Consider the following 18,483-nt stretch of genomic DNA (forward strand, 5'->3'; position numbering starts at 1 on the left):
AGTCGCATGCTCTCCTGACTGAGCCAGTCAGGCACCCCCAATACAGTTGTTATTAAAAGACAACTACACACATGTACACATACATATAAACACATATTTAACATTAATTTATTAATACTTCATACATTCTGTGTATACTACCATATTTCCAAGGATGTAAAGGAATATTGAGGTGAAATAAAGGATCTACATGAAAATGAGCAGAGTTGATAATTTAGTGCCAATAAACTACATCCTAAACCAAACTTAGTGTTACACCTTGTATAAAACTGAATATTGACCCTGCTTTTTATACTTGCAAATGATTCAATATGATGAACATCTCCTTTGACCATTTGTGATATAAACCACCCCAAAACGGGAAGAGTATGATGTAAGAGGGTATAATATGTACTAGTAAGTAGCATTTTCTATATATTTTTTTAATTTTTAGGAATAATCCTTGAACTATGCACATATATGCTAGAATCTGAATTATTATTGCAGATGATTTTACTAATAGCCTTTGATTTGGGGAATTGATTGGGTAAGTATGTATCAATTTTGGAAATGTCTCTCCTCTGCTACTTTGAATCTGGAGAAGACTTGTAGTGTTTCAGAAGAGCTACAGCTGTTTTCCAAATGAAAACAAATGAAATACGTGAAGGGCCCAAATGAAATACGTGAAGAGTAACAGGCTTGTAAAAGTCACAAATGCAAATAAAATTAAGTCATCAATGATTAAAAATGATTGGGATTTTGGAGATGCAATTTTCCTTTTAAATGTCCTTATTTATTTGTTACAAACACTGTTAACCCTGTATTTGGCAAATGATGAGGACATTATCACTTGCGTTCTCATTTGTAATAAAACAGATTAACTTGCTGTGAACTTTTAACTAGGCTGAGACACAACAGTAGCCACCTAATGAGCCAAAGCACATTGCAGTTAAGTAGCTAAATAGATGCATACTGATTACAGGAATGAAAAATGGATCTGTTTACTTCCAGAAAAGAAATTGTTCATAGAACTATTAATTATTTTAACAGAAATTAAACATTCCCAGCTACACACACACACACACACACACACACACACATTTTAACCCCACCTAACTCTTAATCAATATAAGGCACTAAACTTATCTAATACAGTTTATATGGTGAAAAAAAGTCTGATCTCTGCGATACCTTAGGGAAACAATAACAATGAACTGAACGTTGACTGAATTTGGAAAGTGCAGACTATAAAATCTTAAAGCAGAAATAAAACTTCATGCAAAATGTTAGTCACTCTAAATCAAGTTTTCAAAGTTAGTTTATTGTTTTACCTAATATGATGTTGAAAATGTCAAAGAAGGAGTTGAATAGAAAGTTACTTGAGTTCATATTATTTGATCATTTGCTAATTTTAAACATTTGTGGGGGAGGCATCTGGATGGCTCAGTAGGTTAAACGTCAGGACTCTCAATCTCATAGTTTGTGAGCTCCAGCCCCGCATCAGGCTCCATGCTGATAGTGCAGAGCTGCTTGGGATTCTCTCTCTCTCTCCCCCACTCTCTCTGACCCTGCCCCACCTATGCTTCTGCTCTCTCTCTCTCTGTCTCAATAATAAATTAATTAAAAAAATAAACATTTGGGGGGTCCACCTTTATAGGATTGTATTTTTTCTCATTTTCATAGCATTTTATATTCATGTAGATGCCCTTTCAATTTTTTTTTAATCAAAGTAAGCTTTCATTTTCTATTAGGCAGAGTGGACAAGAGCAAGTACCACTGTGAGTTGGATTCTCTTCTCCAAACCATCGATTTTATGAATCACTTATTTTTTTTTCTATTTTTATTATGGCAGCATATATTACTGTGTGTATGATTCCTGTTTGCCACCATAGAGTGATTTTGTTTGTTCAGTTCCATTTTTGCCCCATATAAATGCTGTAATTTGTTCCTATCCATTCATTCAGATGCCCATGAAACTTAAATGTAGTTCATTGAATTACATATATTTTTTAGCAAATTTCCAATGTTACAATCAAAGACAAATACTGAATGTTCTACATTTTATACACATATTTTGAGAAAGAATCATTGGGGCTATACAACAGTAAAAGGCAGAGAAATAATTTTGACCTTATATATAAAAACCCTTGCATTGGTGGGGCATCTGGGTGGCTCAATCAGTTAAGTGTCCGACTTCAGGTCATGATCTCATGGTTCATGAGTTTAAGCTCTGTGTCAGACTCTGTGCTAACAGCTCAGAGCCTGGAGCCTGCTTCAGGTTCTGTGTTTCCCTCTCTCTTTGCCCCTCTCCCACTTTTGCTCTCTCTCTCTCTCTCTCTCTCTCAAAAAATGAATAAACATTAAAAAAAACCTTGCATTGGTGTGTGTCTGTGTACATATAGTATTCAAAGAATATGCTTTTAATCATGACAGTTTAGTTTGAATTTCACAACTAATGAACTGCTAGTCTTTTCAGAAAATAAAACAATGTGGTACAAGGGCTATATATATCTTGCTGCTTATCCTCATACCATTACTGCAGAATACAAGTATAATTATTTGGGGGAAAAAGTTGATTATTTTATCCTGCTTTGTTTATATGTTTCTTTTTGTCCTGTATATATAGTGTTACAACTAGGTATTTATCTGTATAGTAATTATAAATGAAATGTATAATTCTGTCTTAAAACATTGTTTTTGAGGTCTGATAACAATTATAATTATCAGTATTTAATTAAGATATAGTACTGCAGCTAATATACTCAAAGTCTACTATTCATTTTACTAAAATTATCAAATGTTAATTATTTGCTAGACAATAATATAAAACACCATGTAAAAAGTGAACCTACTACATTGATGACCATATTAGTGTTTCATTGCTGCTGTAACAAAATATGACAAATTTTGTGGCTTGAAACAATGCAAATTAATTTTCTTGTAGTTCTATAGGTCAGATAGCTAACATGGATATCACTAAGCTAAAATCAAGGTGTTGGCAGGGCTGCATTTCTTTCTGTAGCTTCCAGGGAAGAATCTGTTTCCTTGACTTTTCCAACTTCTAGAATGCACCCACATTTCTTGGCTCATGGTTCTTTTCATCCATCTTCAAAGCCAGAAATGTTGCATCTCTCTGATTATTCTCCCATAATATCTGCCTTTGACCTTCCTTTTATGCCTCCAAGTGTGATTTATCTCAAGATTCTCAGTCACGTCTGAAAAATCCATTTACCATGTGAGGTAATATATTTACAGGTCTTGGTCATTCGGTTGTGGAGGGGATATTTAGGGGGCCATTATTCTGCCTGCGGCAATGAAAGACACTGCAAAATGTTAACTTCTACTAACGAAATAATAAGCTTTAACTCTCATGCTATTTACTTTTGTATTTATTTTTTTTAATTTTTTTTTCAACTTTTTTTTTGGGGGGGGGGGACAGAGAGAGACAGAGCATGAACGGGGGAGGGGCAGAGAGAGAGGGAGACACAGAATCGGAAACAGGCTCCAGGCTCTGAGCCATCAGCCCAGAGCCTGATGCGGGGCTCGAACTCACGGACCATGAGATCGTGACCTGGCTGAAGTTGGACGCTTAACCGACTGCGCCACCCAGGTGCCCCTACTTTTGTATTTAAACAAACAGCAGTTTTATCTAGAGAATTTATAAATTTAAACCTCTCAGGCAAAATCAATATGAAAATGTATAAGCACATATTTGACAAATTAATTTTTAACATTATTATGATTTGAATACTGATGTTGTAATTATAGATAATTAGAACAATTAAGAAATTTATTAAGGATGAATTAAATATTTTATAGAACAGACATTCTCTGTCCCAGCATGTCTATTACCCATTCACATTTATTGCATAAATGCATAAAACAGCAATTTGGTTATTTTAGTGATCAAATTAAATGAATGATTGTCAGATTTATTCATCAAGTTGTGATGTATAAACATAATGAATAACTTCAGAGATTTATAGCAATATTCATAATCATAAAAGTCTTGAGGACTATTAACAGTTACTGAAGAGCTATGTAAAATAAATATTTTATTTTTATTCAAATTCATTATTCAAAACTATAAATGTCTAAACAATACTAAGCAATTGATATTCATAGGTCTTAGTTTTAGTTTGCAACACCATCATTGTGTACTGTGATTACCAAACCATTTTGCTGGGAGAATTCAAAATAAATTTCTAAGGTCTGATAGAGGAGGTGTATACTGTTTCTGTAATTTTTATTTGTGCGGAAAGACTCAACGTGTACCAGATGCCACTATTTGTGATTTTTATTCCTAGTTTTCTTTTTTTTTTATTTTTTTATTTTTTTTTTAATTTTTTTTTCAACGTTTATTTATTTTGGGGACAGAGAGAGACAGAGCATGAACAGGGGAGGGGCAGAGAGGGAGACACAGAATCAGAAACAGGCTCCAGGCTATCAGCCCACAGCCTGACGCGGGGCTCGAACTCACGGACCGCGAGATCGTGACCTGGCTGAAGTCGGACGCTTAACCGACTGCGCCACCCAGGCGCCCCTATTCCTAGTTTTCAAGTGTTTACCTTAGGGATATCTTAGAGAGGGGGATCACCCTCCATGCTTGGTATATACTTTATATAAATATAAACGTTTACAATAATAATATTCTTCACTGCACACCTATGTTCATAATATAGAATGTATTTCTTTTTTTCATTCTTACATATTTTATTCTGACATACCATTATATTAATAAAATCATTAAAATGCCAATCTTGGCTATTACATAAATGATACAGTGAATAGGTTCATAGGGAAATATCAAGGTAAAATTTTAATGTATTTCTTAAGAAAGGAAATGGAAATTAACTTTTCTTAAACCTCTAACATATATCAACATCATGCTTATTGCTTTCACCCTCTCTTATTAAATTCTCATAATATCTCATTAATTTTGCAAGAAAAATATGTATTTGTCTAAAATTACATGTTAAATACCAGGTATCATGAACATGCCTGCTTTTGGGATAAGGGAGAGGTCAACATTTCAAATGTCATGGACTCAACCAACATGAAAAACTTGGTGCACAGATGATATTTCCTTTTGTGTCTCCTTTTGTGTCAGGAACGGATCCCAGAGAGTCCTTCTCCTGTTCCCTCTCTGGAAGATAATCATTGTCCTGGGAGTCAAATTTCCTCCCACCCCAGCAGCAGTGTGTCCAGTTCTCCTTCTCAGATGGATCACCATTCAGAGAGGACAGGTAAGTATCTCGCCCAAAACAAGGAATTTAAAGAAATTCTTTCAGGAAATTCGTCATTAGTCAATAGAAAGTGGAGAAAGAAGCTGGGGAGCTGATGCCTCCCTAAAAAATGGCTTTTTGAAGTGGCCTTTTTTTTTATTGCTGAAGCAATATGAACAACAAAATGAAACTTAAGGTGTTATAAGTTTCTTCTCAGAAAGGGCCTTTATTTACTGTGTCACTGGATTCCAGGGGAACAATATGATGGGATTTTTGTAGAGTATATGCTAGTTCAGTATGTTGGTATATAACAGTTTATGTGATACAATATACTTGCTACATTCACAGCATCTTTTGAATAATGAAAGATAAAATATATTTTAAACAGTTGATCATTTAGAATGATTAAAAAGTGAATCAATATATAATTTGCTACAATCTCAATAATTTAGATCACAAGTATTTAACATGCCTTTCCCTTTATTTTTTTATCATCTCACAAGTCTTACACCAGAGATACTATTCCAGAAATACTATAGTGTTATTGTCAGTGATGTGGCATATGGGAGACTTGAATATAGCCATAGTTCCAGTGGTGACTAGCTATGAGAATGTAACTTGGGTATGTAACTTAACCATTATGAATTTCTTTACCCAATATATAGAAATAATTACTTCCTTGCCTAAGGCACTGGATTTTTGTGAGATAAAATGAAATAATATGTGGAAAAACACTTCAGAAACTTAAAGTGCTAAGGGAATGTGAGGGACAAACACTATTTTTCTCTGTGTGGCTTTACCTTGATTGTTTATCATCCCTTGCTGTCTGATTTTACTCAGGTATACAGATGTTACCACATTGTAACAAATTCTCTTTTAGTATATAATAATTATGAACCAATTGAGTTAGGTAAAATATTTGTTAATCTTATGTACCTACACAATCCAATTTCCTAAATATCCATTTCATTTAGGAAAAATTATTTCTGCTTTTCTTTTAGCCTTACTCTATATGGATGTTCATTATGTAAACTCTAAATTTTTACACATGGTAATAGTGATTGCTTTAAGCCTCTTCAAAATAATGTTTTGGTGGGGGGTGAGGGGGAGAAGAGTAATTTGAGGGATTAGTGGAGGTGTTAGGTTCCAAATTTGTGTTAGGGAAGGATGAATATGATTTCTCCCTTGTGGAAATTCATGCAAGTCTCACTTAGCCTGTCAATATTACACATTGTTTATGGCTCATAGTATGTCCAATGAATCTCAAATCAGGCTCCCCATTATAATTGCAAATTCTGTGGAGCATTTACAAATCTGGATGATCAGACTACATGCTCAGAGTCTGATTTACCTAGTCTGGAATAAAGCATGGCAGCAGCGTTTTGTTTTTATTTTCAGTATCTCTTCATCAGATTCTAATATGCAGCCAGAGTTAAGAACCACTGAGCTAGAACTTGCAGCTAGTGACCCTAAGGAAGTAAATTTAATTCCTGGAAGAGGTGACAGATCTTCTAGCTTTACTTTGTCACAGCTTTTGGACACAGACCACCTGATTATTACAACATTGTGCAACTGATTCAAGGGAGACTGAGCAAGGCAAGCAGATATAGCCATAAGACCACTGATGAATCAATAAACCAAAACACACATTATTCTGTCAGGATAATCTTTGTATTGATGAGAGGTGAGAGAGAAAAAAAAGAGAGATTATTGAGTGCTGTCTAAAAGCAAAGCAAATAGGGAAATATATTTTGTGATAGATACATTGTAAGAGAATGATATCTTACACTTAGAAGTAAAATCAAATATTTTCAAATCAATGTAGTATTCTTAAAAATATATTAACCACGTAAAACATTTCTTATTGCACTGGCAGTAATTAGGCTATCTAAGCACATTCCCAGTTGTACAGACATGATAGTGAGATTGTCTCTAAATGAATACAAATATTTAGTGATGTTTCATTTATAGTGACCATATTTTATTTATAGAACATTATGATATTTTAATAAAATATAACAAAAAGGAATTAAATGATCAAGTATGAAAATTGGCATGTATTTCTCTTTCAATAGAAATATTTTGTGAAGGAGCATTTATAATAATTAACCAGAAAGTTAGACTTCACCTTTTAATTTTGCTGTATATACTTGCAAAAACTTTATAAGGTGAGTTAAATGCATAATTATTTTAAACTCACGAAATTAAGTGATAAATTCTTTCCAGAAATACTTTGGGAAATATATTATTAATTATTCAGGTAAATAGCTAATTTACATATGTATTTTAAAAGAGGAAATATTTAAAATGATTTAAAGAAAATATGTGGGCAATTATATATGTGCCATATATTAATTCCACTTCAAAAATTCACATGATTAAAGCAGTTTATCAATTTTTAAATTATATAATCATCAGACCAAATTTCTCCACTGTTTCAGAAGTAGAGGTGTATACAATTCATGTTACTACTTATAGGAGTAAAATAGCTATTTATGTAATACTTTTATGCCTTTCTTTTGGGTACTTTGCAAAAATATTACTCAGTTATATCTTTTCTTTATAGTCATGATGCCCAACAATAGAGAAGAACTTATTGTTGATCAGAATAATGGACCCACCATCAAAAGGGATAATAAAGGTAAAATAATTTTTGCTTATGTGGTTGACATATAAATATTAGATAGTAACTGAATTAACATCCCAGTACTGTATACTGCATCCATATTTCCTGAACAAAATAGATTTATACTGTCTTTGCATAAATTACTATAGTAGTAAAAAAATTATGTTTACCGGAGACTTGTTTATTTGATGTTCTAAATTACATGTCAGCCTAAAGTTTTTCTGTGCCTGTGGTTGGAGATTTTACTTTAAGCCCTTTTATTATGCCTGATCAGAGACATCTGACTCTCTTTTTATTACATATTCACTTTGTTATCCATGTTTAAGTAACTCACCATTTGATAGTTATGTTTGAAAAACTGAGTTGCTGCCATGGAGAAGAAATATTCCCCTCAATTATAAAAAGAGGTTTTTAAAATATATGCTAATATGGGCATTTCAAATGAAAGCTTAACAAGTTACTCCAGCAAAGTATTTATCTGGAATGCAGAAAGATATGATGCCAATCTAGCTTTTGATCCACTGAGATACATGTATATCTCCATAGTATCCACTTTTTTCTTTTTCTTTTTTTTAATATGAAATTTATTGTCAAATTGGTTTCCATACAGCACTCAGTACTCATCCCAACAGGTGCTGTCCTCAATACCTATCACACACCTTCCCTTCCCTCCAAGCCCCCATCAATCCTCAGTTTATTCTCAGTTTTTAAGAGTCTCTTATGGTTTGCACCCTTCCTTATCTGTAACTTTTTTCGCCCTTCCCCTCCCCCATGGTCTTAAGTTTCTTAACATCCACATGAGGGTGAAAACATATGGTATCTGTCTTTCTCTGTATGACTTATTTCACTTAACATAACACTCTCCAGTTCCATCCACATTGCTACAAATGGCCAGATTTCATTCTTTCTCATTGCACGTCGTATTCCATTGTGTATATAAACCACAATTTCTTTATCCATTCATCACTTAATGGACATTTCGGCTTTTCCCACAATTTGGCTATTGTTGAGAGTGCTGCTATAAACAGTGGGGTACAAGTGCCCCTATGCATCAGTACTCCTGTATCCCTTGGGTAAATTCCTAGCAGTGCTATTGCTGGGTCATAGGGTAGGTCTATTTTTAATTTTCTGAGGAACCTCCACACTGTTTTCCAGAGTGGCTGCACCAGTTTGCATACCCACCAACAGTGCAAGAGGGTTCCCATTTCTCCACATCCTCTCCAGCATCTATAGTCTCCTGATTTGTTCATTTCAGCCACTCTGACTGGCATGAGGTGGTATCTCAGTGTGGTTTGATTTGTATTTCTCTGATGAGGAGTGACGTTGAGCTTCTTTTCATGTGCCTGTTGGCCATCTGGATGTCTTCTTTAGAAAAATTTCCGTTCATTCTTCTGCCCATCTCTTCACTGGATTACTTGTTTTTGGGTGTGGAGTTTGGTGAGTTCTTTATAGGTTTTGGAAACTAGCCCTTTGTCCGATATGTCATTTGCAAATATCTTTTCCCATTCCCATGCCTTTTAGTTTTGTTGATTGTTTCCTTTGCAATGCAGAAGCTTTCTATCTTGATGAGGTCCCAATAGTTCATTTTTGCTTTCAATTCCCTTGCGTTTGGAGATGTGCTGAGTAAGAAATTGCTGCGGCTCAGGTCAGAGAGGATTTTTTTCCTGCTTTCTTCTCTAGGGCTTTGATAGTTTCCTGTCTCACATTCAGGTCCTTTATCCATTTTGAGTTTATTATTGTGAATGGTGTAAGAAAAGGGTCTAGTTTCATCCTTCTGCATGTTGCTGTCCAGTTCTCCCAGTACCATTTGTGAAGAGACTGTCTTTTTTCCATTGGATATTCTTTCCTGCTTTGTCAAAGACTAGTTGGCCATACTTTTGTGGGTCTAGTTCTGGGGTTTCTACTCTATTCCATCGATCTATGTGTCTGCTTCTGTGCCAATACCATGCTGTCTTGATGATTACAGCTGTGTAGTAGAAGCTAAAGTCTCGGATTTTGATGCCTCCTGCTGTGGTATTCTTCTTCAATATTACTTTAGCTAGTTGGGGTCTTTTGTGGTTCAATACAAACTTTAGGATTGCTTGTTCTAGCTTTGAGAAGACTGCTGGTGCAACTTTCACTGGGATTGCATTTGAATGTATTCATTTCCTTGGGCAGTATTAATATTTTAACAATATTTATTCTTCCAATCCATGAGCACGGAGTGTTTTTCTATTTCTTTGTATCTTCTTCAATTTCATTCATAAGTTTTCTATAGTTTTCAGCATGCAGATCTTTTACATCTTTGGTCAGGTTTATTTCTAGGTATTTTATGATTCTTGGTGCAATTGTGAAGGAGATCAGTTTCTTTATTTGTCTTTCTGTTGCTTCATTATTAGTGTATAAGAATGCAACTGATTTCTGTACATTCATTTTGTATCCTGCGACTTTGCTGACTTCATGTAGCAGTTCTAGCAGACTTTTGGTGGAGTCTCTTGGGTTTTCCGTATATAATATCATGTCATCTGCAAAAAGTGAAAGCTTGATTTCATCATTACTAGTTTTGATGCCTTTTATTTCCTTTTGTTGTCTGATTGCTGATACTAGCACTTCCAACACTCTGTTAAACAACAGCCGTGAGAGTGGACATCCCTGTCGTGTTGCTGATCTCAGGGAGAAAGCTCTCAGTTTTTCCCCATTGAGGATCATATTAGCCTGTGGGCTTTGCATAAATGGCTTTGATGATGTTTAAGTATGTTCCTTCCATCCCGACTTTCTCGAGGGATGCTGAATTTTGTCAAATGCTTTTCTGCATCAATTGACAGGGTCATATGGTTCTTTTCTTTTATTAATGTGATGTATCACGTTGATTGATTTGTGAATGTTGAATCAGCCCTGCAGCCCAGGAATGAATCCCACTTGATCATGGTGAATAATTCTTTTTATATGCTGTTGAATTCTATTCGCTAGTATCTTATTGAGAATTTTTGCATCCATATTCATCAGGGATATTGGCCTGTAGTTCTCTTTTTTGGCTGGGTCTCTGTCTAGCTTAGGAATTAAAGTAATGCTAGATTCATAGAATGAGTCTGGAAATTTTCCTTCCCTTTCTTTATTTTGGAACAGCTTGAGAAGGATGTGTATTATCTCTGCTTTAAATGTCTGGTAGAATTCCCCTGGGAAGCCATCTGGTCCTGGACTCTTTTTTGTTGGGAGATGTTTGATAACTGATTCGATTTCTTTGCTGGTTATGGCTCTGTTCAAGCTTTCTATTTCTTCATGTTTGAGTTGGAAGTGTGTGGGTGCTTAGGAATTTGGCCATTTCTTCCAGGTTGTCCAGTTTGTTGGCATATAATTTTTATAGTATTCCCTGATAATTGTTTGTATCTCTGAGGGATTGGTGGTAGTAATTCCATTTTCATTCATGATTTTATCTATTTGGGTCATTTCCCTTTTCTTTTTGAGAAGGCTGGCTAGAGGTTTATCAATTTTGTTTATTTTTTCAAAAAAACAACTCTCGGTTTCATTGATCTGCTCTACAGTTTTTTATACTGTATAAAAAACATATACTGGGATGTTATTAGGTGTTTGTATTTGGGATTTTTCTTCTTTCTTGAGATAGGCCTGGATTGCAATGTATTTTCCTCTCAAGACTGCCTTCACTGCGTCCCAAAGCATTTGGATTGTTGTATTTTCATTTTCATTTGTTTCCATATATTTTTAAATTTCTTCTCTAATTGCCTGGTTGACCCGTTCATTCTTTAGTAGGGTGTTCTTTTACCTCCATGCTTTTGGAGTTTTTCCAGACTTTTTCCTGTGGTTGATTTCAAGCTTCATAGCATTGTGGTCTGAAAGTATGCCTGGTATGATCTCAATTATTTTATACTTATGAAGGGCTGTTTTGTGACCCAGTATGTGATCTATCTTGGAGAATGTTCCTTCTGCACTCGAGAAGAAAATATATTCTGTTGCTTTGGGATACAGAGTTCTAAATATATCTGTCAATTCCATCTGATCCAATGTAACATTCAGGGCCCTTGTTTCTTTATCGATTCTGTGTCTAGATGATCTATCCATTGGTGTAAGTGGTGTATTAAAGTCCCCTGTAATTACCACATTCTTATCAATAAGGTTGCTTATTTTTGTGATTAATTGTTGTATATATTTGGGGGCTCCCATTTTTTGGTGCATAGACATTTATAATTGTTAGCTCTTCCTGATTGATAGACCCTGTAATGATTATATAATGCCCTTCTTCATCTCTTGTTACAGCCTTTAATTTAAAGTCTAGTTTGTCTGATATAAGTATGGCTACTCCAGCTTTCCTTTGACTTCATTTAACATGACAGATAGTTCTCCATCCCCTCACTTGCAATCTGAAGGTGCCCTCAGGTCTAAAATGAGTCTCTTTAGACATAAAATAGATGGGTCTTGATTTTTTACCCATTCTGATACCCTATGTCTTTTGGTTGTAGCATTTAGTCCATTCACATTCAGCGTTATTATAGAAAGACATGGGTTTAGAGTCATTGTGAAGTCTGTGGGTTTCATGCTTCTAGTTATGTCTCTGGCACTTTGTGGTCCTTGTAACATTTCACTCACAGAGTCCCCCTTAGGATCTCTTGTAGGGCTGGTTTAGTGGTGATGAATTCCTTAATTTTTTCTTTGTTTGGGAAAACGTTTTTCTCTTCTTCTATTCTGAATGACAGACTTGCTGGCTACATATTCTCGACAGATTCTCGGCTACATGTTTTTTTTTGTTCATCACATTGAAGATGTGCCATTCCTTTCTGTCTGCCAAGTTTCACTATATATGTTTGCTACTACCCTTATGTATCTACCTTTGTATGTTAGGGTCCATTTTTCCTAGCTGCTTTTAGAATTCTCTCTTTATCCTTGTATTTTGCCAGTTTCCCTATGATATGTTGTGCAGATCTATTCAAGTTATGTCTGAAGGGAGTTCTCTTTGCTTCTTGGATTTCAATGCCTTTTTCCTTCCCCAGGTAAGGGAAGTTCTCAGCTCTGATTTGTTCAAGTACACCTTCAGCACCTTTCCTTCTCTCTTCCTCCTCTGGAATACCAATTATGCGTATATTATTTCTCTTTAGTGCATCACTTAGTTCTCTAATTCTCCCCTGATACTCCTGGATTTTTTTATCTTTTTGTCAGCTTCCTCTTTTTCCATAATCTTATCTTCTAATTCACCTATTCCTTCCTCTGCTTCTTCAATCCATGCTATGGTGCCTCCAGTTTATTTTGCACCTCATTTATAACACTTTTTGCTTCTCATGACTATTTCTTTGTCCCTTGATCTCTGTAGCAAAAGATTCTCTTCTTTCCTCTATGCTTTTTTCAAGACCAGCGATTAATTTTATGACTATTATTCTAAATTCTTGTTATATTGCTTAAATCATTTTTGATCAATTCGTTAGCTGTCGCTACTTCCTGGAGCTTCTTTTGAGGAGATTTCTTTCATTTCATCATTTTGGGTAGTCCTTGTGGTGGCTCCAAACTCTAGGGCACTTACCCTGTGCTGTCTGGAGTAACTTGTGTTGGTGGGCAGGGCCACAGTCAGACCCAATGTTTGCCCCCAACCCACTTCTTGGGCCACAGTCAGACTGGTGTGTACCTTATTGTCCCCTCTCCCAGGAGCAGGACTCACTGTGGAGTGGTGTGGCCCTTGTCCACAGCTGCTTGCACACTGTCAGGCTTGTGGTGCTGCTTCAATGGGATCTGGCCAAGAGTGTATTAGGGTGGATCCACAAAGTGCACAGGGGTGGGAGCGGCAGGCTTAGTTAGCTTTGCTGTCAGTGGCCCCCTGCAGGAGGGGCCCTGAAGCATCTGGAGGGAGGCAGGCCTGTCTGAGGGATGGATCCACAGAAGCACAGCATTGAGCATTTGCAGGATGCAAACAAGTTCAGTGATGGGAAATGGTTCCCTTTGGAATTTTGGCTGGGGAATGAGAGAGAGAAATGGTGCTTTCCTGCGCCTTGTTCCCCCACTGAGCTCTGTCCTTCCAGGTCTCAACCACTCTCCCTCACAGTGTCCTCTTGCCCTCCCTTCTCTTTGAGAGCAGAGCAGTTGTCTTTTAACATTCCAGATGTTATGTCCCGCTGACTGTCAGAATTCATGGAGTCCAGCCCCTCTGCTTTTGCAAGCCAGACTTCGGGGGATCTGCCTTGCCGGGTGGACTGCTCCTCCACCACTCAAGGCCCCTCCCGCCATTCCTCGTAGCATGCACCACCTCTCTGCCCTTCTTACCCTCTTCCCTGGGCCTCTTCTCTGCATTTGGCTCTGGAGAGTCCATTATGCTGGTCTTCTGGCAGTTTTCTGGGTTATTTATTCCGATGAGGGTGGAATCTAAGTGATCAGCAGAATGAAGTGAGCCCAGCGATCTCCTATGCTGCCATCTTCTGAATCTTCAATCACTTGCTACTGGGCTTTAGATACCTGGGTTGAAGTTGTTACAATTCTGTGTGATGTTGACAGTGCTCAGGGGCCTGACTCTGACCAGGTAAGGCCTGTTGGGTTTGGGGAGGAGATAGTTGTGGTAGAACACACAAAACAGTTTTTTTTCATAGGATATGAGGTTAATGAAGATTGGGAGAGTAAAAATATCAAAGCTATGCTATCTTGATATGAAAACTGAGTACAGCATTGGAAGACTAAAAGGTAAAAGAAAAAGAAAACATATTGGCATAGGTTATAGGCTATACATTGTGGCTGTCATCATGAGTTAAACAGTAATAGTAAGCTAAAGACCTTAAACCAACAGGTAACTTATCAGATCATCAAATGGTCTGTTTGTACTTCAATATAGGAAGTATTTTTTCTAACTCTACTAAAGATACTCAATATATAGAAAAAAGATTTCATGAGCTGAAGAGTTAATGGAGAAATTTCTCTTTCTTCTCTAGACTGAACTTGCTTCCTAATTATATAGATGGACACTTTAGTTAGAATTTGGAATGAAATTTTAATTTCATTGATCCATGGTTGGTTTCCTTGCCACATGTTTAGTCATTTCTTATCCAAACGCTGAAAGGCTATACTCCTGGGACTCCAAGATATAAATGATTGATTTCCAAATACTTGTCAGAATGGAAGAAGTCAGTGTCAGTATATTTAAAAACCCAAACTCTTACATAAGTAATGAAATTCTAGTTAAAGATGAAGTCTCATTCTTAACCCAGTAACAATTTGTTCCTCTTTACCCCCATTCATGACTATTTGAAGGACAGCGTGGTAGCAAAGTAACTTTTCTAGGAAAATCTGAAGCTGTATAAGATATATGATTCTATTGGAACTGTGATCCCCATAAGTGAAAATGGCATTTAGGACTGGCCTGTGTGCTGCAGTGCTCGAGTACACACTACTGTGTGTTATGAAAAATCAGCTGGAGCAGTAGTACAGATATACAGTAACTGATTTTCATAAAATACACAGTGGTATATACTGGTGTTTCTGAATGGACGTTTTACTCATTTCAATCAAATGGGTTTGTCACACATTCTGATGAGGACATTAATAGAAAGGAGTGGCATATTAAACTGCACCCAGGTTATGGTGGAAAGCTCTCTTTTAATTGAGATTTTTGATGTCAAATTTACCAGTTATATATGTGATATTAAGATAAAATATATTTTCTTCAATATATTTGAGTTAATAAAAGGAAATGAAGTTAAAGTAGAAGATTTAACATTTATAGAATATGACAAGTAAGCGGTTTATACAGCAATGGCAGACATATGTTTTCACATCTGTTTTGAGTAATATCATCATGATTTAAAAATTATTTATAGCTATGGAAATTATAAAATGCCAGCTTTGCTATTATGTCGAAATTTCAGAAAAATGAAAAGAATACCATTAGAGTAAACTTCATGTAGCTCACCTCTTTCTGTGCTTTGTAAAATTGGGTGACAATGTAATACATATCTCACTAATTTGCATTTCTCCTTGAATTTTCACACGCAGACATTTCCAACTCTATGATCTGGGCTTTCCTGGCAGTGGTGCTGTGTCCAAAATAACTTACCAAAGTTGGTACTTTGGTTTTGACTCAAACATTTTGACTAAACTGACTGATCAGACAAGTGAAGCCTTTGATTTTATTTTTCCATAGATTTGTCAAACAAATTGAGCAAATCAGTTGCATGTTATAATATTATGTTATGTGATTTTTAACAGTCAGTTCTGAGATTCCTTTAACAGTCAGTTCTGAGCAGTTGTGACTATTCACTGTAGTTAGCCCATGTGGAAGCAAAGGCACAAAGCAAGATCCTCTGCCCATGACAGACACTGGTCTCCCAAACCACTAGCAGGAATAGAGGTTTTCATATTTTGTATTTCATATTTAATGTATTTATTGAAAAATTTACATATGCAAGAATCACTGGTGATCAAAACTGGAATTCTATAGAAACAGTGGGACAATAAATTTATCATCTTGCCCAAGACTTGAGTCCACTGAAACATTACATTTTAAATCAGTCCACAGGCTATAGATGAAAAGCTAATAATTTTAACTTCCTTTGATCATCAGAACCTAAAGTATATCTCATCTAGAATATCACATTTGTTTTTATGAAAATGGAATAATTTCAGTTTAGAGGAGGATTGGGGCTATATATTGACACTCTAATAATGTAAATATTCTCTATTCAATCAAATGCTTTTCTCTCTTTATTCCTGAGAGAATGTTAGATACTGAATGAAAACTTTCAGACCAAGTGATACTATTTAGGTGTTTGGAAATTATTGTTGATTCTGGTTAAAATGAAAAATATATCTTCTGAGTATTATATTATTTTGAATGAGAGGCAAATGTATTGGGTCAAGTAAAATTCAAAACTCGTTACAAATAAACTTTATGATGAAGCTAAAATACGTAAAGGAAAGTGAAATATATAGTTTTATTCATTTTATGCTGTTCAGTGATTCTAAATATAAATGAGAGGAACAAGGGACATATCTCACTGGAAATTTTCTTTTAGCAATAATCATGCCTTGGACAAACCTTATTGGCTATGATGCTGCCACTGTGCAAAGCTTGGAAATCTTCTTTGAATTACTTCATTTATTTTTTTTTTAATTTAGAAACAATTGTCAAATGACAGTAATAAGCAAAAAGAATACAGAAAAATCTTATGTTTCAGCCAGTTTCTCCCAATGTCAATGTCTTTTACAACATTAGTATAATATGAAAGTCATAAAATTTACATTTGTATAACCAAAGACCTTATTCAAATTTCACCAGTTTTACACACACTCTTTGGTGTGTATGTGTGTGTCTTTCTGTGGAATTTTATCACATGTATAGTTTTGTATAACCACCCACACAAATCTGTACATATTTCATCACCACAGGGTTTTATTCTGCTGTACCCTTATCGTCTACCCCACCCCCATGATCCCTAGCTTCTGAGAACCAGTAAGCTGTTTTCCATCTCTATAATTCCATCATGATAAGAATGTTCTAAAAATGGAATCATAGAATATGTGACTTTTTGAGATTACCTTTTATTTCACTCATCTTAATTCCATTAATATTTATCCAAATTTTTTCATGTGTCAATAGTTTTTCCTTTTTGTTGCTGAGTGGTTGTGTAACCATTAATGTATTGTAGGACATCTTGTTTCAGTTTTTGCATATTATTAACAAAGCTACTATGTACATTTGTGTACATGTTTTTATGATTACATAAAAGTTATATTAATAACTTTTATTTCTCTGAGACAAATGTCCTAAAGTGCAATTTCTGGGTCGTATGGTAAGTGTGTGTATAGTTTACAACAAACTGCCAAATTGTCTCTCAGAGTGGCTGGACCATTTTTATATTCCCACAAGCAACATATGAGTGGTCCAAGTTTTCCACATGCTTGCCAGAATTTTGTGCTGTATTTTGTTTTTAATTAGCTTTTCTCATAGGTGTGTCTAATGATATCATTGTGATTTTAATTTGCATTCTCAGGGGTGCCTGGGTGGCGCAGTCAGTTAAGCGTCCGACTTCAGCCAGGTCACGATCTCGCGGTCCGGGAGTTCGAGCCCCGCGTCAGGCTCTGGGCTGATGGCTCAGAGCCTGGAGCCTGTTTCCGATTCTGTGTCTCCTTCTCTCTCTGCCCCTCCCCCGTTCATGCTCTGTCTCTCTCTGTCCCAAAAATAAATAAACGTTGAAAAAAAAATTTTTAATTTGCATTCTCTAATGGCTAGTGATATTGAACCCTTTGTCTGTATATCCTCTTTGTTGAAATGTCTCTTCATGTCTTAATCCCTATTTTCCAATTGTTTTTCTTGTTTTCATATTGTTGAATTTTGAGAGTTCTTTATATATTCTAGATTCAAGTCCTTTGTCAAATATGTGGTTTGCAAATATTTCTCCCATTCTGTTACTTGTCTTTATATTCTCTTAGCAAGGTCTTATACACAGCAATCAAATCTGCAATCTCTTTGCCTAGCCTCAGGTCCTGAAGATTTTCTCCTGTGTTTTCTTCTATAAGTTTTATAGTTATACCTTTTACACTTATGATCATGATCTCAGATCGATACTTTTGTTTTTCTGCTCCAGCACCATTTGGTGAAAAGGCTATTTTCCTCTATTGATATTTTTTTGCACTTTTGTCAAAAATCAGAAATCTGTGCTTGCCTAGGGTTATTTCTGGGTTCTTTATTCG

General features: G+C 35.7%; 1 protein-coding gene and 1 non-coding gene across 2 annotated transcripts in view; one reads left to right on the plus strand and one right to left on the minus strand.

The window, feature by feature from the left end:
• Positions 1-18,483, plus strand: part of DACH2 (dachshund family transcription factor 2) — an 813,312-nt gene that overhangs the window by 712,176 nt on the left and 82,653 nt on the right. Inside the window, exons 7-8 of the mRNA XM_047843260.1 lie at positions 5,090-5,225; positions 7,771-7,845. Of these exons, the coding sequence (XP_047699216.1) occupies positions 5,090-5,225; positions 7,771-7,845 (211 nt within the window). The remainder of the gene's footprint in view (positions 1-5,089; positions 5,226-7,770; positions 7,846-18,483) is intronic.
• Positions 16,729-16,862, minus strand: LOC125158070 (U4 spliceosomal RNA). Its single transcript, XR_007149178.1, has one exon. It is a non-coding gene; the product is annotated as a U4 spliceosomal RNA (small nuclear RNA).

The sequence above is a fragment of the Prionailurus viverrinus genome, chromosome X (genome assembly GCF_022837055.1).
Source record: "Prionailurus viverrinus isolate Anna chromosome X, UM_Priviv_1.0, whole genome shotgun sequence".
Lineage (NCBI taxonomy): Eukaryota > Metazoa > Chordata > Mammalia > Carnivora > Felidae > Prionailurus > Prionailurus viverrinus.